The sequence below is a fragment of the Taurulus bubalis genome (assembly GCF_910589615.1).
Source record: "Taurulus bubalis genome assembly, chromosome: 6".
NCBI classification, from domain to species: Eukaryota; Metazoa; Chordata; class Actinopteri; order Perciformes; family Cottidae; genus Taurulus; species Taurulus bubalis.
In genome coordinates this window covers 1,695,153-1,717,652 of record NC_136594.1, presented here as the reverse complement: position 1 = coordinate 1,717,652, position 22,500 = coordinate 1,695,153, and the positions used below count along the sequence as shown (strand labels likewise).

At 44.0% G+C, this 22,500-nt stretch overlaps 1 protein-coding gene across 1 annotated transcript in view; it reads right to left on the bottom strand.

Moving 5' to 3' along the window:
- LOC306738055 (voltage-dependent T-type calcium channel subunit alpha-1I-like) overlaps positions 1 to 22,500 on the bottom strand; it is a gene marked incomplete at its 3' end in the record, with an annotated part of 128,990 nt that overhangs the window by 88,300 nt on the left and 18,190 nt on the right. Inside the window, exons 2-4 of the mRNA XM_079219884.1 lie at positions 20,739 to 20,840; positions 15,976 to 16,109; positions 2,541 to 2,638 (exon numbers count right to left, since the gene is read on the bottom strand). Of these exons, the coding sequence (XP_079076010.1) occupies positions 2,541 to 2,638; positions 15,976 to 16,109; positions 20,739 to 20,840 (334 nt within the window). The remainder of the gene's footprint in view (positions 1 to 2,540; positions 2,639 to 15,975; positions 16,110 to 20,738; positions 20,841 to 22,500) is intronic.

Genomic DNA, 22,500 nt, shown 5'->3' with positions numbered 1-22,500 from the left:
CGCCCCCTGGTGCCCAGGAGAGAGAATTATTATTATTATTCGCAAAAATAAAAGGAGGAATCAATGAAAGTGACTCACAGTATATAAGGTGTATAACAGTATGCACAATTCTTCTCTCCAGGAAGTAAAAATGAAAGCTTTACTTCAGTTCAAATGAGTCTGGCTAATGTGTTCGTTGGCTAAATATAATATTATATGTGTGTTTGATATAAAAATGGTACCTTTAATCATTTGGAGGTGGAGGGGAAATCAATTAAAAGTGAGAATAAAGGAAAAGAAGAGCAAGATGACGTTAACAGCCATTTTCTCCGGTGTGTGTGTGTGTGTGTGTGTGTGTGTGTGTGTGTGTGTGTGTGTGTGTGTGTGTGTGTGTGTGTGTGTGTGTCTGAGATTGTCTCTGTGGTAAATTGTCTTTAATAAAAGGAGTGAATTGCTTCTTTATTCGTCCAACAAACAGAGCGCTCCACTGGGTTTCTTCCAGTCCACCCAGTTTAATCGGCTGCTGGCGGGTTGCGCAATAACCAGACACTTTGATATGCATGTTGTTTTTTGCCCTGTCAACACTTTAGAGAGCACATGTTGAGCCAGTTAAGAAGCTTGTAAGGCTTCTCTTCCTTTGAGATGAAGTTTGATCCTCAGATCTGACTTTAACGGCTGTGTGTGTGTGTGTGTGTGTGTGTGTGTGTGTGTGTGTGTTTCTTCCAAAGGAGACACTGAATAATATAGATAATAATCTTGTTATGTTGTTATGTTTCCTCTCCACTCATCTCTCTCGTTTCCTCTGATCTTCCGCTCTTCGTCCTTCGCTTATTTTTATTTCAATTTTTCGCACTCGTCCCCTCGCCTCCATCTGTCATCGTAATAGTCTACACACACACACACACACACACACACACACACACACACACACACACACACACTCATCTTCTCAGGGCTGGATAATCCCCGCTCACCTCCCTCGTCTCACCTGCTTCTTCTCCTCCTCTCTCATCCTCCCTTCAGCCAAACGCTGTTCTGAAGAAACCACAAAGAAACATATTCTTCTGTTCTCTCTATCTTCTCCTCTTCATCCTTCTGTTCTCTCTATGTTCTCCTCTTTATTCTTCTGTTCTTCTCTCTATGTTCTCCTCTTTATTCTTCTGTTCTCTCTATCTTCTCCTCTTTATTCTTCTGTTCTCTCTATCTTCTCCTCTTTATTATTCTGTTCTCTCTATCTTCTCCTCTTTATTCTTCTGTTCTCTCTATCTTCTCCTCTTTATTATTCTGTTCTCTCTATCTTCTCCTCTTTATCCTTCTGTTCTCTCTATCTTCTCCTCTTTATTCTTCTGTTCTCTCTATCTTCTCCTCTTTATTATTCTGTTCTCTCTATCTTCTCCTCTTTATTCTTCTGTTCTCTCTATCTTCTCCTCTTTATCCTTCTGTTCTCTCTATCTTCTCCTCTTTATTCTTCTGTTCTCTCTATCTTCTCCTCTTTATCCTTCTGTTCTCTCTATCTTCTCCTCTTTATTCTTCTGAAATGAAAACAACTAAATAGATCATAAATGGAGCAGACCGCCGTTGTGTTCCTTCACTCTGCCGCCGTGAGGTTATTCCAATTAAGAATATGAAGATGATTGAATTATTAAAGCAGAACATTTTTTAAAAAAACAAAGAATGAGATGATGAGAAAGAATGAAATAGAAAGATATCAATAAAAGAGGAACACGGAATAAAAAATAGAGGAAAAAATACAAAACCACTGCTTTTGTTTTCGTATTTCAAGAGAGAGAGAGAGACAGATATGTATATATATATATATATATACATATACATATATATATATATATATATATATATATATACATATATATATATATATATATATATATATATATATATATATATATATATATATATATATATACATATATATATATGTATATATATATATATATGTATATATATATATATATAGACTTTTGGGGAAAGCTTTAGCATCTTCTGCAGCTACTCGATGAACCTTCCTGACCTCTTGGGTCGTCAGAATGTCCTTTCCTTCTTTTTTAAATCCTATTTAGTTGTGCTTTGTATGTGCTGGACTTCCCTCGTTGTTGAAAGGTAATAAACGACAAACAAACTAAACCTTCAATACTTATTTGGCTCATGCGGTAGCGTACGTCTGATCCCGTTACAATAATAATATAATACGGAATATGATGGAGCGACTTCAGCAGAAACAGCTCGAGGAGACGAATCCCCGGTGTGAAGCCCGGCGTGTCGATCTGAGCTGAACGCGTTCAAGCTGCTGATGTATTTCTGTCTCAGCGACTCGTGTTCAGCACCACGGACAGCGGCCGAGAGCCACCAGACGCTGGCCGGCTGCTGTCCGTGGTGCTGAATCAGAGCCGGGGACGGCACCGCGTGAGGGACCCTGCAGTTTTCAGACATATTATATATATATATATATATATATATATATATAAATGTTTGAACTTTTGTAAACAGCAGATCAATCTATTGGCGACTAACTAACGTAGAGCTGAGGAAGGACAGAGACTTACTCGGCACCCTGTTGATGGCCTTGAGGGGTCGCAGGACCCTCACGGTCCTGATGGCGGTGAAGTTGACGTTCTGCAGGTCCAGCGAGTATTCCACCATCCTGGAGGACACACACACACACACACACACACACACACACACACACACACACACACACACACACACACACACACACAAGTGAGCATCACAGAGCAGCTTTTTCAGTCTGGACTTGTTACGTTGATTTTAACGTGCTCTTCCCTCCATGTTTGTCTCCAAATATGACACTAAGGAAGGGAACATATGCACACACACACACACACACACACACACACACACACACACACACACACACACACACACACCCACGCACACACAGTGGTCGACTTTTTCAAAGTTACAAGTGTTGCAGTAGAAATGAAACAAATACTGGTGTTCCTTCATTTTGACTAAATACTGCCTATATATATATATATATATATATATATATATATATATATATATATATATATATATATATATATATATATATATATATATACATACATATGTGCAGTATGTAGGTTTAGCACCAGCGTCGACGTCGTCCTGGAGGAACAGGGCAGCAGCTTGAAAGGCGTGAGATTAAACTTGCGACCGAGATGAAAGCGGAGCCGTGTGAGAGGAGCCGGATCGGAGGTGGAGGGAAATAAACGAGCTTGAAGTAAAACGAGGTGCGAAGTAATGGAGACGGAGCAGGGAGAGAGAGAGGGAGAGAGAGAGAGGGAGGGAGAGAGAGGGAGGGAGAGAGAGAAGGAGAGAGAGAGGGAGGGAGAGAGAGGGAGGGAGAGAGAGAAGGAGAGAGAGAGGGAGAGAGAGAGGGACGGAGAGAGAGGGAGGGAGGGAAGGAGAGAGAGAAGGAGAGAGAGAGGGAGATAGAGACAGAGGAGGGAGAGAGAGGGAGAGTTTTGCCATCTGACCTATTTCTGACAAACTCATTACGGGGGAGAGAAAGCGTACTTCTCCTGGAGAATGGCAAAGAGAGGAAGGTAGAGAGGGAGAGGGAGGGAGAGAGGGAGAGAGAGAGGAACGACGTGAAGAAGAAACAGGAGACGAGACGAGGAGGGATGGATCAGAAAGCAGCAGGGATGATTAAGTGCAATATAACGATGGCAATAAAGGGAGATTGAAAGAGAGAGAGAGAGGGAGAGAGAAAGAGAGAGAGAGAGCCGGAGGGCTTGATCAAGTACTGGAGATGATCACAGCGCTGTGAATAAAGCTGCTGCCTCCAGGACGTCGGGTTGAGAGAACAGAACAAAACGGACGCTTCAAGTTTTTCTCAACATTCCAGTGAGAGGTGGAAGAGCCGGTGACTTCTTGGAAAGTTTTTAAAAGTCCCGGCCAATTATTAACTCTCGACCCTTTGACCCCGCCGAGACAGTTTTGTTTCGCAGGTTTTAAAACGGGATCACGTGAGGGAGGAAGTTCTGCTGGTCTAGAGGAGAATCAGGCGCCGCCTCCAATTACATGACAAGACCGCTACCAGGACCGCTACCAGGACCGCTTCAGAGGTCCAGAGCGGTGCTGTTCCCACGTGAGCCTCACAGGTGAAACTTTATTCTTTGCAGTCCAGCATCCGAGACCTCCGTCCAGAGGCAGAGGCCCGAGACCTTTGTCCGGCATTCAAGACCTTCGTACAGCATCCGAGACCTTCATCCAGCATCCAAGACCTCTGTCCAGCATCCGAGACCTTCATCCAGCATCCAAGACCTCTGTCCAGCATCCAAGACCTTCATCCAGCATCCTAGATCTCCGTCCGGCATCCGAGACCTCCGTCCAGAGGCCGAGACCTCCATCCAGCATCTGAGACCTCCGTCCAGCATCCAAGACCTTCCTCCAGCATCCAAGACCTTCATTCAGCATCCGAGACCTCCGTCCAGCATCCGAGACCTTCATCCAGCATCCTAGACCTCCGCCCAGAGGCAGAGACCTCCGCCTAAAGGCCCGAGACCTTCGTCCAGCATCCGGGACCTCCGTCCAGCATCCGGGACCTTCGTCCAGCATCCTAGACCTTTGTCCAGCATCCTAGACCTTCGTCCAGCATCCTAGACCTTTGTCCAGCATCCTAGACCTCCGTCCAGAGGCAGAGACCTCCGTCCAGCATCCTAGATCTTCGTCTAGCATCCGGGACCTTCGTCCAGAGGCAGAGACCTCCATCCAGCATCCGAGACCTCCGCCCAGCATCCGAGACATTCGTCCAGCATCCTAGACCTTCGTCCAGCATCCTAGACCTCCGTCCAGAGGCAGAGACCTCCGTCCAGCATCCTAGACCTTCGTCCAGCATCCGAGACATTCGTCCAGAGGCAGAGAGCTCTGCATGTTCTTTACTCAGCGAGTCATGAAAAATGAATGTATCTTCTTATGGCAGAATTTTTCCGTGACCTTGGTGGTGACCTCGGCGGTGACAGGAGCGGTGGAGCGTCACAATCAGAGGAGGAAAATAAACAATGTTGCATTTGGGAGTTTAAGTCTTGACACAAAAGTACTTACGCCCCTAATGTTCCTGCAAACGGTATTGACTACTGACACCAAGTCTCAGTCCTCACAAAGGTAGACGTACAAGCGTGTGTGTGTGTGTCTGTGTGTGTGTGTGCACGTGTGTGTATCTGTCATTTTTTATCAATTCCCAGCAGCAATTTTAGATACGACGGCTCATTTTGACCACAAACACATAAATAGCAAGGGCACAGTGTATTATACACACACACACACACACACACACACACACACACACACACACACACACACACACACACACACACACACACACAAAAGCATTACCTCAATACAGCCTAGTTTTTCACACGACGAGCAGATAAACGGACCGATTAGCTCAGTATCACTACACACTAACCTACACACACGCTCATATGAGACACACACACACACACACACACACACACACACACACACAGGCTAAACTAAATTTAGTGTGTGTTTGAGTTCAGACTGCTTTCACCAGACGGCCTCATGAATATTTGAACAGGAGGAACTTTTGTTCCTAATCGACATTAAAGTTGTGTGTGTGTGTGTGTGTGTGTGTGTGTGTGTGTGTGTGTGTGTGTTTTAAACCGCTTCTTAAACATCCTCCTCTTTCTGAGGTTTCTCTTCTCTTGAGGGAGCCGCTCTGTCTCTCCACCTTTACTTTACTCTCCCCCACACACACCGGGAACATTTTAAGTTGCCGTTTTTAAATCAGCTCCCATGAGCCTTTGGGGCGGTTTCTCTCCCGGGTCTCCCTGCTGCTGGACGGAGGGCGGAGCTTTGAGTGATGGAGACGATGTAAAGGTCATCGGTATTCGATGAGGTTGGTGATGAGTCGAGATTTCTGGCTCAAACTCCAGAACAGATCTCACGCAGATATTTAGGGGCGGGGCTACACGGTGATTGACATATATGAATATGGTCACTTCCTGTTCACTGGTTGCAAAAAACAACCAAGATGTCCACGACTACGCCCACTTCTTATGCGGTCTGGTGATGAGCACTTATTAATAACCTCTTAACATTCCTGTAAAATTTGACGAAAAACGCCTATCCAGGTAAACCCAAAGTAAACTGGAAGCTGTACTTGAACTATGTGGAGTAAATGCATGGTCTTGGTCTCTTTTGAAAGGAAACAATCTGAATCTTTTTTCCCCTCAATAGTCAGAATCACTTTAGTTATATGAGTTTGAACACACTAAAGTATAAGGTTTTCATTTCCGCCTGAACATTTCTTTGTAAATAGATGCCTGTAGATGACTATAAATGTGACTTATGGACTGGAAAACACAATGGGAACATAGCCTGAAGCCTTTTCCAGTCTAAGTAAAAAGTTGATGACAATATCACAGAAAATGAATATTTTACACATGTTTTTCTAATGAAATGTCTAGGCGTTTTTTAATTTTGAGACTGAACATATTCCTGATATATATATATATATATATATATATATATATATATATATATATATATATATATATATATATATATATATATATACCTATTAAAAAGGCTTATAGTCTTGCAAACTTATAGAGGTACTATTCATATATACTACCAGTATTGCTGACACAGAGAAAATGAAGTATAAATGCATTTTTATGCTAATTTACACTTCAGACTGAAGCTCTACAGCAGCTGTCTCTTCTCATCAAATTGAAAGCTGTTGGGATTATTTGCCCCCCCCCCCCCCCTCTTTTCGCCTATGTATCTTTGTTTAGGCAATTTCATTGGCTGTCCAAAACGCCTGTCATCTGACCTGTACGACGCAGCAGACGTGAGCCACGTAAGAAAATAGAGGCTGAGCCTGAACTTCAACGTAGCTTCTGGTTGGGTAATGTAGCTTGTCAGTCAGGACATGAAGCTCCTATTGGTTCAAGTGGGGTCTCATTGGAAACGTTAGATTTCGGCGGACATTTTGATAGCGAGTTTGTAGCTGTGCTCTCATGCAAACATGACTTTCTGCTAAAAACAACACTACTTTCGTTCATAACTTTCAGCTGCAATGAAATTATGCAACGCCAGTTGGTGGATATTTATGGATGTAATCACGTGTTTTGGACTAAATCCTTTATGGGATTTATTTTTATTGGACCTTTACGACGTAACAACGCCGTTTTTGTTGGAATGTTATGGATTTATGGATCAATGTGAGGCGTCATCGGTGAGTTGTCTTGATTTTCAAATCGCTTGTTTGTTTGTTGTTGTCTGACAAAAGTATTGATTGTAGCTGCTGTGGTGGTCTGATCTTGAAACGGAGTGGACAGCTGGAATCACGAGAATCGTAGGTTTCCAGAAACATATGGCACTCATACCGAACTATAAATAGATTTACAGTGTACAACGGAATGTACAACGGAATGTACAGCGTATAGTTGAAATGTGCGCCTAACCCTGTGATGACCAGCACATTATGGATGAGGCTCCATGGCCTCCTGCACATCGAGGCCTCAACATGGAGAGAACTAACTGCAGTGCTGATTCTACCGGAGGGCAGTGAACGCATCGCAGGTCCAGACGAAACTCCTTCTGGTGACGAGCGCATTAATTATTCAGACGAGATTAATGGATGCAGTAGATATTCTGTCCCAGCAGTGGTTAACAAGTCAGAGGAGATAGAGGCACACACACACACACACACACACACACACACACACACACACACACACACACACACACACACACACACACACACACACATGTTTACAACAGCTCTGTTGTACTCGTCTTCCTCTTTATTTTCCTTATTTTTCCTATCTTTTACATCTTCATTTCGTCCCTATTTATTTTGTTCTTTCTCTTTCTGTGTGTGTGTGTGTGTGTGTGTGTGTGTGTGTTTGTGTGTGTGTGTTTTCTCTTTGTGTGTGTTATTTTCCATTCTCACATTCCTGCAGTGTGGCGTCAGAGCTCTAATGAGCTACTGCTACACCTCCAGCTGTGTATGTGTGTGTGTGTGTGTGTGTGTGTGTGTGTGTGTGTGTGTGTGTGTGTGTGTGTGTGTGATGTGACACGAAGCAGTCGAGTCGTCCCGAGGAACTCAAACGGATTTGGAAGTTCCCACTTAGTAAAAAAAGAGCTGTGACTGGATATCTGGTAAAGTGTCGTGTTGGTGAGTGTGAGGGAGAAGTTTGTGAATAGATGTTAGAGATGAATTATGTATTATGTTTACACATACGCTCTAATAAACACGTCATTAAAACTACTAATGACAAGATTTGGTTTAATCCATAAAACACTCTTTTACTTGAAGCCCTGGACAAACACACGTTCACTGTTTCCCTCAACGAAACCGTTCATCTCAAACTAAAGCGCTTCATTTGTTTTCATTTTGCATCCCATAGTTTTGATGCAAAATGATCTCATCGTCTGTGCTCAAAGAAAGTCAAGTTTCCTGCGTCACCGGAAGCATCTTTGGTCCATGTTGTTTTACGTGTATATTTACATTGGAAGAATGTGGCCTTCAGGCTCAAATGGAGTTTTGTGTGTTCTTTCAGTCAAAGTGAGCGCATGACAGATGTGGGAAATATTCCGGCATCCATCCATATTTTCCTCCATCTATCCATCTATCTTTCTTTTCATCCATATTTTCCTTCATCTATCCATCTCTCCTTCTTTCCATCCAATTTTTCCTCCATCCATCCTTGCATCCACCTTTTCCTCCATCCATCCATCTTTGCATCCATCATTTCCTCCATCTATTCATCTTTTCATCCATCTTTTCCTCCATCCATCTTTTCCTCCACCCATCCATCTTTTCATCCAACCACCCATCCATCTATTCATCTTTTCATCCATCTTTTCCTCAATCCATCTTTTCCTCCATCCATCTTTGCATCCATCCATCCATCTTTTCCTCAATCCATCTTTTCCTCCATCCATCTTTTCCTCCATCCATCTTTTCCTCCATCCATCTTTTCCTCCATTCATCTTTTCCTCCATCCATCTTTTCCTCCATCTATTCATCTTTTCATCCATCTTTTCCTCCATTCATCTTTGCATCCATCCATCCATCTTTTCATCCAACCACCCATCCATCTTTTCCTCCATCCATCCATCTTTTCATCCAACCACCCATCCATCTATTCATCTTTTCATCCATCTTTTCCTCAATCCATCTTTTCCTCCATTCATCTTTTCCTCCATCCATCTTTTCCTCCATCCATCTTTTCATCCATCCATCTTTTCCTCCATTCATCTTTTCCTCCATCCATCTTTTCCTCCATCCATCTTTTCATCCATCCATCTTTTCCTCCATTCATCTTTTCCTCCATCCATCTTTTCCTCCATCCATCTTTTCATCCATCCATCTTTTCCTCCATTCATCTTTTCCTCCATCCATCTTTTCCTCCATCCATCTTTTCCTCCATCCATCTTTTCATCCATCCATCTTTTCCTCCATCCATCACCTGTAATCTAGCGCATAAACTCTTGTTAGACGAGGACAAACAACGTGTACTTCAAAATGCACAAACGTTTGTTTTTATGGAAACACGGCTATCGTTGGTGTGATCTTGTAAAATTATTAAAAATATATATAGGAGACGGCCCTTCACAAAAAAAAATTGAAATCCACGTTTTCAGAAAAGTATACGAGCGGACGGCACTTATTTCTGTCGACGAAGGGCGAGAGCATTTGATTTATATGTGTACATATAGTTCTGCCAACACAGAATGATGGTCTTCCATCTGCTCCCCTCGCCAGTGAGAGGCCTGGCAGCTCTGCATGAAAGGGAGGGGGAGCAACGATGTATACAGGAAGCATATGTTTCATATACGACGACCGCACATTTAGCGTGCACACGCACACGCTAAGACACAGATGGCAACGATAAAAACATCAAAGCATCGAACAAAACCACAGTCACAATAACATGAACAGAAAAATACGTGAATGTCTTCAGACACAAGACTGTCACGTTAAAATCCATTTTTGGATGATGGATGAATGGAGGAAAGATGGATGGGTGGAGGAAAATAAGGATGGAAAGATGGATAGATGGATGGGTGGTTGGAGGAAAAGATGGATGCAAAGATGGATGGATGGAGGAAAAGATGTATGGGTGGGTGTTTGGATGAAAAGATGGATGGATGGAGGGAAAGATGGAGGAAAAGATGAATGAATGGATGGATGGATTAATAGATGGATAGATGGATGGATGGATGGATGGATGGATGGATGGATGGATGGATGGATGGATTCCTCTCTCGTCCTGAAAGAATCCAACGTGCCGCTGCAGCGAGTCTCAGCTGAACCTTTAGGATCCGATCACACGACCAGCGGTAACAATGTAGCAATGAGCTCAGTGTTGCTTCTGCTCACGTGGGCAACGCTCAGAGCAACAGTTGAGTGAGTTGAGCAACAGCCTGAGCAACAGAGGACACCGTGCTGTTGTCATTCTTACAATGAGTTCAACAGGATGCATTTCCTGTTGTGACATGTGAGAATGTATGAGCCCCGACATTCCTACGTCAACACGCTTTCATGTGTCAGTGATACCGCGAGTATAGTTTAGGGAGGGGGGGGGGCGCATGCTCCCTCGACACACCTCCTCTGTCCTCACCTCCTCTGTCCTCACCTCCTCTCCTGCTGCCTCTGCTGAGTGTTGGAGACAGATAGAGGGGGAGGAGGAGCTGAGAGAAAGGACGGATCCTGAGAGAGGCGTGAAGCTGCGCCTGCACTACCTGATAGCCTCTCAGATGACAGACTGTCAACAAGGACACACACATACACACACACACATTTTATAAATATGCAGTTTGCACTCACATACACACAAGCAGACCATGCAGGAGGATCATTGGAGGGCAGATCCAGTTATACAAACACTTCTGAAGCAGCGTCACAATTTCACGGAAATGCATTAATTAAAAGACGGATTAATGACGGGGTTTAACATTAACCATCACAGAGTAAATCAAGTTTTCTCCTCCAGTATCCAGTAGAATGTGATCATGTAACCAGTAGAACATGTGATCAGGACATCATGGATGTTTCTCTAGTGTCTGATCTCTGATCATGTGACTTTGTAAACAACCAAATCAGTGTTTAGACCAACAGACTGAGAGCTAGTAATGTTAGAAAGAAGAAGAAAGAAAGAATCCTTTATTAATCCCATTGGGGAGAACCAACAGGAGGAGAGCTAGTAACGTTAGCAGCGCCGCTAATGGAGAACCAACAGGAGGAGAGCTAGTAACGTTAGCAGTGCCGCTAACTGAGAACCAACAGGAGGAGAGCTAGTAACGTTAGCAGCACCGCTAATGGAGAACCAACAGGAGGAGAGCTAGTAACGTTAGCAGCGCCGCTAACTGAGAACCAACAGGAGGAGAGCTAGTAATGTTAGCAGCATTGCTAACGGAGAACCAGCGGTGCTGCTAATGCATCATTTCACTGCAACTGCGTGTGACTTTCAGCGCTGATCTTTATGAATTGGTTTTGCAATGAGGCTCATTTACATAGAAAGATGCCATTTTTTTTCGGGCCAAATGTCTGCATAGTACCTAATTTAAATATGTGCAAAGACGCAGGGCTCTCAAGTTTTTAAGACAGGTAAGAGTGACATATCCTCCCCCCCAGCCGCGCCCCCACCCATGCCGTATGCCCACAGACCAGCCCCCCTACCCTCCATATTAGCTTTATTTTCATTGGTTGCTGGATTACATTTCACCCAGATACAACAGATACGTTTTTCTGATTGGCTATTCGTGTAGCCCATTTCTTATTTTTGATTGGCTGATGAGTGGCACCTCACAGCAGAGCTCCAGGGGATTCGGGGAGACGTGCTTGATTCCTCCATGGTGAGGGCAGCGACCAGGTCATGTTTGTGCTGCGGCACATTAAATAGCCTAGAGGTTTTTTTCAGCGTGAGAAATACGATGTGTGGCGGGAGGGCGTGACTTAAGACCGAAATGCGTGACAGTTACGCTCAATGCGTGACACTTGAGAGCCCTGAAGACGCCATGTTTAAGGTTGAGAATTACACTGTCTCTCTTTGTCCTATTTGTGCCGCTTTAGCGTCCAGAAGCCATTCCCTCCTGCGTGAGCCATTACAGAAACAACCAGAGAATGGAAGGTATCTAAACCAAAGGAATATAAAAGCTTCATCCGCGTAACAATGCGCTGGAATAACAACATACAAGGCTTTACAGCTGGAGTTTTGTTTACCAGAATGTAAAAAATGCCCGAACAAACAGGCGCGCAGCAGGGGGTTGTGCCCGAGTGGGGATTTACTGAAAGAGCAAACTTTTGATTTCCTGTTGGACACCTGCTCCCTACGCACCAGTCCACAGGCACACACACAAACAGCAGGCTCACACACACACACACACACACACACACACACACACACACACACACACACACACACACACAGCTCCATACAATCTGACTGTGTGCAGGTCCAGGCTGAGCGGGGCCCGGTGAGGGACTCTTGCTGCTCCTAATCCCCGTTCCTGCAGCTCTCCTACTGGTTGTGTTTGCAGCACACGAGTTCCTAGGGGTGCGACGCTTTATCCGCCTTTATCCATCTACATGCGCTGCATGTGGCGATAGCGAGACCGGGGGAGTTATTATTGGTGGTGGCGTACGCGCTGAGCATCGGGGGTTTGATCCCTCGGAGACGAGGCGACAGATCTCCGCGGCAGCTGTTTAAAGGACGACGATGGAGGGAAAGGAGGGGGTTGCTGTGGGATCAGTGGAGGAAACAGACCAGATACAACATTACGAGGAAGGAGATGGTGGCGGTATCTTATCCGGCCTCAGGGCTGGAACGGTGCGCTGTTGAAATTTATGGAAAATGTCGAGAAACCAGGGGCAGTAAAAAGTGAATGAAAAAAGGGTCTCCTTCCCTTGAGGGCAAAGTAAGAAGAGGAGGATGAAGAGAGCGGAAACGAAATGGAGGAGGGAGGGAACAGGGCGAAGGCAGAGAAAATTCATGTTCAGTTAAAAAATGGTGGACAGATACTGGGGGACAAAAGAAAGGGAACAACTTAATAATTAATCTAAAAGAGATATATAGAAATATGAAGCACAAACATTTTCTTTTGAAGCAATATTTAAAACAACTATTTGAATATTAATTAAAAGAGGGCATTGTGGGAAGAGAGAAAGTGGATGTGCTTAAATCCTGTGGAATGGTTTCCAGTGCTGATGGTGGTGTGGACTTTACGGTCACTACTGGATCAGAAACCATCAATGGATGGAAGTTAAAGGAAGAACTCTCGCTGAGAGTGGAGGGATGGATGGAGGGATGGATGGACGGATGGATGGAGGGAGGGAGCGATGGATGGATGGATGGATGGATGGAGGGAGAGATGGATGAGGGAGAGATGGATGAGGGAGAGATGGATGAGGGAGAGATGGATGGAGGGAGGGAGAGATGGATGAGGGACAGATGGATGGATGGATGGATGGATGGAGGGAGGGAGAGATGGATGAGGGAGAGATGGATGGATGGATGGAGGGAGGGAGAGATGGATGAGGGACAGATGGATGGATGGATGGATGGATGGAGGGAGGGAGAGAAGGATGAGGGACAGATGGTTGGATGGAGAAAAAAATGGACAAATGGAGGGAGGTTAAGATGGAAGGAGGCAGAGATAGATGGATGGATGGATAGAGGGAAAAGATGGACGATGGATGGATGGAGAGAAAATATGGACGATGGATGGAAGGAGGGAGGGATGGATGGATGCATGGGTGGGTGGGTGGGTGGATGAGTGGAAAAGATGGATGGATGAACGGTTGGATGGAGGAAAAGGTGGATGATAGGTTTTACACATAAAGGCCGTTTCATGGAGAGTTCCACTTCCAGTCTATAAAAACAGTTTTGTAATACATTTTTGTTGCTTTGTCAAGTCAGGAAATCACCAAATAATAGAACTGGAAACTATTATTGGTATTTCTTTTATTATTGGCGCTTGAACAACACTTTGGACCAAATGTGGAACTAAGGAGGTTTAAATCTTAGAGTGCAACTTTAAGGCAATTCATAGAAAAGTGGATAAATATGCACTTAACTAACTAAAGAACCCTGCACCTCTGATACTTAAGTATCAGAGGTCATACATAAGTATGAATGTTTGGAAACAGACCAACGTCGAGGAAAGTCTCTTTGCACGAGCTTCAGCCAACGGGGAGACAGATGTTTACCCAGAATCCCCAGATAACCTGATGGTGTCATCATGTGCCAGCTCTGTTCGTCTGGTCGCTAGTTGAACTGAAAAGATGCCAAAGAGGTGCAGAGAATCCAGAGCTCCTGTATTCATCCTGTATAGAGAACTGTGCCATCAAGGAACGTAGTATTTAGGTTTTCATCACAGTGCAAAGGATCAATTCGACTCAGCCGGCAGCCGGCGCGACGTTTGCTTGCAATGAAGATCCATAAAGTATTCATTGGCAATAAAACCGCCGTTTGGGATTTCGTGTGCGTGAGGAAACGAGTGTCCAGTTTGATTTAGTCACAACAAAACCGAGCAACCACTGTGACGCCGATATGTGAGTTTTAGCAGGAAAAGTCTGCTGATTGTATGTCGACAGGAAAAGCTATTGAAAGTGGTTTGTAAGAGGAACGCATACAAGGCGGCACGCATGTTTCTGCCCATGGAAACACGAACGAGGGTCAATCAGAAGGTGAAACGGACGGGAGACACATGCAGAGAAGGGGACACACGTTGGGCTGTGGACTGTTGACTTTGGCATTTCGGCCATCGCCATCTTGTTTTTGTATTTTTAGCCAGTGGTGACCATGTTTGGACAATAGTGTGGAGCTGGAGAAGACTTATCTTCAGCATAATAATCGCTAAGTAGCGATTATGTATTAGTCTCAATGTATTTTAAATGGATTAGTTTTATTAAATTCACCACCTGTACAGGTGTCTTGAACGAGAATATTAGCGATAGAGACCAAAGCCTTTTTTTGTACCAGGCTGTAAGAATGTTTATTTCCGCTGTACATTTGGGCTTTTTTTTACCGTAGAGGTCGATGGGGATTAACTTGCTTCTGGAGCCTCAAGACATGTCAAAATAAAACAACAAAAGTAAAGTGCTGTCATTTCACCAGAATTACATTTGCCTTCGGCCGTCCATGACAAAAGCCTCCAGTGAATGAGTTAAATATAAACATGGAGTTGTTTTTGGCAGAAGACTAAAACTCACAAATATTTGCATAATTTCAAATCCTAACGTGCAATAACAAAGAGACACTCTCAGTCCTAATCAATAAAAACATGAAATAATTTTTTTAATCAACTTCTCTCGCTGACAACGCATCACTCAAAAGTGAGAATGAAGACGATCAAAAGGACACTGAAAGCAGTCTTTTAGAAAGAGAATGCAACGGACTGTAAAGTAGTAGTATAGAGGCGGTTCAAGGCTAAAACTTATGAAACGAACGGACAAAATCACAAAGCAGAAACCACATTGCTTCATGCAAACGGAAACTTTAAAGAAGGGTTTAGGTTCAGGTTCATCTGAAAGTTTACCATTGGATTTAGTCACAAAACGAATATTACAAGGCTAGATTAAAAAAAGACTTGTTACACATTATCCATCAGTTTAGGTGAATTCATTTCACCAGCCAGAGGTCTTGGCTCATATTCATGAAGTCCCCAGGAACGGGGTTAATGTTCAGTAAATGGCGGTGATTAGTTTAACTGAATCACATTACCGTTGTCTTATTGTCCTCCAGGTCCCAGGTGGACAGTGACTATCAACGACAATATTAAATGCTTCATATTAACTTAAAGGGTATCGGTGGTGGAAGCATTATGGACCACGACCTGTTGGGGTAAGCATGGCCTCTTAATATGAATCAAAACTTAGTAATTCACTTATAGCAAAACAAATGAATAGGGAAACACATTAGCGGGAATCATTAAGCTTGTGTTTCCGTTTAATCCGACATATGACCTCAATGGGAAGCGGGAGGTCCTCACCCTGCCATGACGATGAAGAAATCCAGTCGGTTCCACGTGTCCCCGAGGTAAGAGCGTCGTCCGAAGATCCCCAGGGCGACCATCTTTATGACCATCTCCATGGCGAAGAAGATGTAGATGAACGCGTCGAAGGCCTGAGAGAAAGACATGGGAGACAAAGAGACAAAGAGACAAAGAGACACGCTGTGAAACATCAGAAGCATCGATGAACCTCAACAGGCTTTACATGAGGCAGGTGGGAAGTTATGTTTTTATAATTTTGCCAACTTCTAAACAGTCTGTTTAGGTAAAAATACTAAATGTTTGCCCATAATCTGATTACCCATGAATTGGACATGTTTTCCAAATTCAAACAAATCTTTGGACAGTGGTCCTAGCCGAGGTCTAAAGTCACGTCTCAATTTGCAAAGTATCTCCTCAATTCCACGGCATCCTTTTGGATTTTCACTTCACTGTCACATATGACAACAACAATCATTCAAATGTCATATTTCACAAGCCAGAGGCCACAAAGGTTTGCAGATTTTGCATAAAAAAGAAAGAAAAAGGTTGGCAAAAGATCTATTGGCGAGGTAATTAATGGACCTATTGATTCAGCTTTATTACAGACATAGATTCTTTGGTTTTGACGGATGCAATCTGATGAGGCCCCTTGGAACATTAAGAGGCACATATTTCACTATTTTCAGACATTTTACAGATTATTGATTAGTGGAGACAATCATCAGCAGATCAATCATAGATGAAAATAATTTCTAATTGCAACAAAACAAACGTTGTGAGCACTTCTGAATGAACGGCGAGGGCAAAAGGTGACAATTTTCCCCAACGGCACCTTCAGGACGAGGTGGCTGATCACCCTGTGTTTCCTGGAACTCTCTCGCTCTCCCCTTACCCACCCCTCCTGTCAATCTCTTACCTTCACCGCTCTTCCTCCAACTGTTTTATTTATTGTCTCTCTCCAATCGTTCTCTGACAATTTAATATCTCCATCTCTCTCCAAACCTTCTCTCTATTAAACGCGTACCCCTCCTTCCTCCATCGTCCCGGTCGAGCAGTTTGCCCTAAACTGTGGTGTAATGGAAAATAATTTGTTTGTGCAGTAATCAGAGATAAGCCCCACATTGACACTCCCCACCCCCGAGCCCCTCACTTCAGCTTTAATCAAGCATCTAATTAAAAGAAGGGAGTGTGAAAACAAAATCCAAATAAATCAAAGAACCCAGCTCGCTAATGCGTGTTACTGCGGTTGTGAGCAAAAAGCCGAGATTAGCTGCTGTTCTTCTCTGTGTATGAAGGGGGATTAGGGAGGAACTGACGCGCTTGGTGTTGCCTGTAATTTGATTTTCAGAGAGTGAAGTACTGCCGGCGACACGATCTGAGTCCAAAGCGCTGACGTGAAGCCTCGGTTCCTTTACTCTCTTCTGAAAAAAGAAGCGTCCCGCTCGGCAGTCCTGGAGGAGGAGGAGCGTCGAGCTGCAGGACTGTTTGAACCTTGAGCTTTGCCAAACCGGAAGGATGGACGAGGTGCTGCCTTTTGGAAAGTATTACCACAGTTCTCTATCCTTAACCTCTGACCTCATCTTCTAGTCTCTTTTACTATCTACCCTAAACCTCTCACCTTGTCGTCTAGTCTCTTCAACGTCTATCCTAAACCTCTCCTTCATCTTCTAGTCTCTTTAACGTCTAGCCTAAACCTCTCACCTTGTCTTCTAGTCTCTTTTACTGTCTACCCTAAACCTCTCACCTTGTCTTCTAGTCTCTTTTACTGTCTACCCTAAACCTCTCACCTTGTCTTCTAGTCTCTTTAACGTCGACCCTAAACCTCTCACCTTGTCTTCTAGTCTCTTCAACGTCTATCCTAAACTTCTCCTTCATCTTCTAGTCTCTTTAATGTCTATCCTAAACCTCTCCTTCATCTTCTAGTCTCTTTAATGTCTATCCTAAACCTCTCCTTCATCTTCTAGTCTCTTTAACGTCTATCCTAAACCTCTCCATCATCTTCTAGTCTCTTCCACCTCTATCCTAAACCTCTCACCTCGTCTCCTAGTCTCTTTAACGTCTATCCTAAACCTCTCACCTCGTCTCCTAGTCTCTTTAACGTCTATCCTAAACCTCTCACCTCGCCTCCTAGTCTCTTTAACGTCTACCCTAAACCTCTCACCTCGTCTTCTAGTCTCTTTAACGTCTACCCTAAACCTGGTCTTTTAATCTCTTTAACGTCTACCCTAAACCTCGTCTTCTAGTCTCTTTAACGTCTATCCTAAACCTCTCACCTCGTCTTCTAGTCTCTTTAACGTCTATCCTAAACCTCTCACCTTGTCTTCTAGTCTCTTTTACTGTCTACCCTAAACCTCTCACCTTGTCTTCTAGTCTCTTTTACTGTCTACCCTAAACCTCTCACCTTGTCTTCTAGTCTCTTTTACTGTCTACCTTAAACCTCTCCTTCATCTTCTAGTCTCTTTAATGTCTATCCTAAACCTCTCCTTCATCTTCTAGTCTCTTTAACGTCTATCCTAAACCTCTCCATCATCTTATAGTCTCTTTAACGTCTATCCTAAACCTCTCACCTCGTCTTCTAGTCTCTTTAACATCTATCCTATACCTCTTCTTCGTCTTCTAGTCTCTTTAACGTCTATCCTAAACCTCTCCATCATCTTCTAGTCTCTTTAACGTCTATCCTAAACCTCTCCATCATCTTCTAGTCTCTTTAACGTCTATCCTAAACCTCTCACCTTGTCTTCTAGTCTCTTTAACATCTATCCTATACCTCTCCTTCATCTTCTAGTCTCTTTAACGTCTATCCTAAACCCCTCACCTTGTCTTTTAGTCTCTTTAACGTCTATCCTAAACCCCTCACCTTGTCTTTTAGTCTCTTTAACGTCTATCCTAAACCCCTCACCTTGTCTTCTAGTCTCTTTAACATCTATCCTATACCTCTCCTTCGTCTTCTAGTCTCTTTAACGTCTATCCTAAACCTCTCACCTTGTCTTCTAGTCTCTTTAACGTCTATCCTAAACCTCTCACCTTGTCTTCTAGTCTCTTTAACATCTATCCTATACCTCTCCTTCGTCTTCTAGTCTCTTTAACGTCTATCCTAAACCTCTCACCTTGTCTTGCATCTTTTTTTCCCCAACCGAACTGCCGTCGTTTGCATGTTGCTCTCTTTCTCCGTTATTGATTCTTTTACATTTCCTATTCAGTGTGATGTTGTTTCTACACAACAACGTGAGATGTCTATGAAGATCCTCACCCGTCCGGGTCATGGGATAGCTAGAGGGCAGTCAAATGCAAATTACATTTCAACACATCCTGGAGGCGTGAGAAGTGGATGAAGCGTCCATCTACGAGCGTTTACTAGCTGAGTAAATAACTAACTGAGCTTCCAGAGGGTCTTTAAGTCCACATTTGTCAGAGCTTTAAAGATTGTGCTGGCGAGGCCCCAATTGAAATCCCGGTATTGAGCAACGGATTTTCTGAGAGGAGACTATTGACCGTGACGCTGCAGCGCACTAAATCCATGCCGATATTGAATAGGCTCTATAGATACTCGGAGGAGAAATTCTATTAGGTCCAACTCACCAGACCCCCTCCCGAGAGATCAATCCGCTGTGTGTGCTGAGTGCGGTGCCTTTTGTGTGTGTGTTCGTGTGAGAACGCAAAAAAAAAAAAAACGGGTGATTTAACCAGTGCTTCACACTAGCAGACCGAAGACATACGTGCACAGGCACGTGCACAGGTGTTGCACCTACTAGGGGAGGGTGGCGGTAGCACCTTTTGACGTAAGTGAAAAGGGATCCTGTGTCCTGTCAGATGAGCTGCCGGGGTGCCGTACGTGAGAGAGTCATGCTCGATGCACCATAAAGACCACATGCTAGCAGTGAGTCACTGAGGAGAGGACGGATTGAGAGGAAAGCAATACTGTGTGTGTGTGTGTGTGTGTGTGTGTGTGTGTGTGTGTGTGTGTGTGTGTGTGTGTGTGTGACACTCTTTGCTACCTGCTTCTCGGACTGTGACGGCATGTTGTTTTCTTTTGTGCGCTCATGTTGGAGGTCGTACACAAAAGTAGGAGTGCATGGATTTGTTAGCGGACGTCAGTGAGTGCTTGTTTTGCACGGCGTAGATGTAACTGATCAAATATACATGATCCCGTGTAACTAAGTAAACGTTATTTATAGAGCGCTTTTTTTTAAAACAGGAAGAGAAAATACTCTAAATATAAAAAAGACAAGAGGATATGTTGCGTAGAGATATAGTAACTTTTAGGACAGGGTTGTTCAAAAAGGCAACAACGGTCACGTCTGGTAAAACATCCTGGTTTGGGTTTAAAATAAGTGCATCGCGTTTAACGCATCATTAGAATGTCAACACTGATTTCTGGGTTCACAAACGGCTGTCTCCTGGGTGAAAGTCCTGTGTTTGTTTGACTCCGACCACGTCCTTCAGCCGACTTCTTTGAGTAGAAACGTCGTTATGATCCGTCAAAAACATAATTCCACAGAAAATACACTTCCCTTTAAAATTGTATTTCCAAGTTTTGTTGCATGCAAATGATTTTTGCCCATTTTTGGTGTATCACCATCAAGAAGAAGATGCTTAAAAAGAAAATGCACATATTTGACTTCTGCAACACTTTGTGAGAGGCTGTATCAATATAAAAGATCACAAAGAATATATGTGTGTGTGTGTGTGTGTGTGTGTGTGTGTGTGTGTGTGTGTGTGTGTGTGTGTGTGTGTGTGTGTGTGTGTGTGTGTGTGTGTACCTGTAGTATTTGGCATCTGTCCGACGAGCAGTCGACGTTCTCACAGGGCTGGTACATCCCCAGAGTCACGCAGTTCAGCAGGATCACCATCATGCTCACGCGCTCGAACCACGTGCAGACGTCCCGTTAAGGAGAACAGCTCGGGGAGCGGAGGCAACACAACAGGGGGCAATCTGAGAGGATGCTCTTGCTTTCATGTATTCATAATCACATCAGTGACAGATGATGCGAGACGGGGAGGGTCTGTGCACAACGACTTTTAAAGTTATTAATAAAGCGGTCAAACTGCAACGAGTGTGACGAGGCTAGAAAGGTGAAGCCTGCGGGATCTAATTCAGTCACAGTTTCAGAGTCCATCTCTGGGTTTCAGGACCTCCGCTGATCTTTTCTTAGACGTCGACTGTCTAAATGTTGCCGTTAAAGAGAACAGTTATAACAGCAGCAAGGAAACGTATAACGTGTTTACAATGTGTTCGCTACTAAACTGGCAATTTACCTCTACTTATACTGTACTACTACACTCACACTTGCACCTTCTTAGGAAACCCAAATGTTGGAGCTGAAACTAGATAAATAAAAACACAGAAACCCTAGTTCTTAGACGCTGGACTCTAGTCGTCAGACTCTAGTAAATGGACTACAGTCCTTGGACTCTAGTACTTGGAATCTAGTCGTTGGACCCTAGTATATGGACTCCAGTCCTTGGACCCTAGGAAAAGTATGAAACTCCCTCAAAAGAATCTTTAATGGCAGGGGTAAAGTGGGGGGGGGGGGGGGGGGGGGGATAAAAGAAGAATACTCCAACAATTGGAATAAAAAGCTCTGAAAGCAAGTTTACACGACTGAAAAGAGGCATTGGTTGATGAATGACTAAACAATTGTTTCTTTGTATTGTACTACAACGGAACACCTTAAAAAGATGTTTAAAGTTGAGCTAAATGTTAGTTGTTTTTTTGGGGAGCAAGGCACTGAATCCATGCTTGTTAATCCTCTTGACTGCTCAGAAAATTATTGCTGCAATACAAATGTCAAGACAATATCTGTGGTGGCGTTTTGAGAGCATGAACAACACTTCAGAGGAGAGGTTTAACGGGGAGCGAGCGGGAACATGCAAAACCCGAGCCGCATGCCAGAGAAATAAATTAATTTAAAAGACAAAGAGGACAGAAACAAAGCGGCAGGGTGTGACGGGAGCGATTCAATATGCATTTGTCTGCGTGCCGAGGGAGCGAGAGCGCCGCTCGGTTAACCAGCGTGTGAAGGAGGCTGTGTGGTAAAAGGCCCGGAGGTCCGAAATGCTCCATCCCAGAAGAAGAGCTTCCTCAAACATGCTGCTTCTCCTGGCCTCGCGTGAACCGTTCTTCTTCTTCTAGGAAGGAGACTGGACCGCTGGAGGTATCGCAACACGTACAAACATAGCTGTGAGTGGGCAGAAGCACAGGCGTGCACACGAACGCCAACGCGCAAGAGCAGGAGAGAGATTGGATGCCAGATATGAACGTGCAAACCCACCGACGTGTTCAAAGGGAGCCCACGCGTTCACACGGCGGTATTAACATATTACATGGGCGTGTTTTATTAAAGATGACCCAAGTATGGAGGCTTCATGGCAGGACTTCTCAAATAAAACCAGAGTACATGGGACCCTAGTCCATGGACTCTTGAACTTGGACTCTATTCCTTGGACTTTAGTCCTTGGATCCTAGTCCTTGGATCCTAGTCCTTGGATCCTAGTACTTGGACCCTAGTACTTGGACTCTTG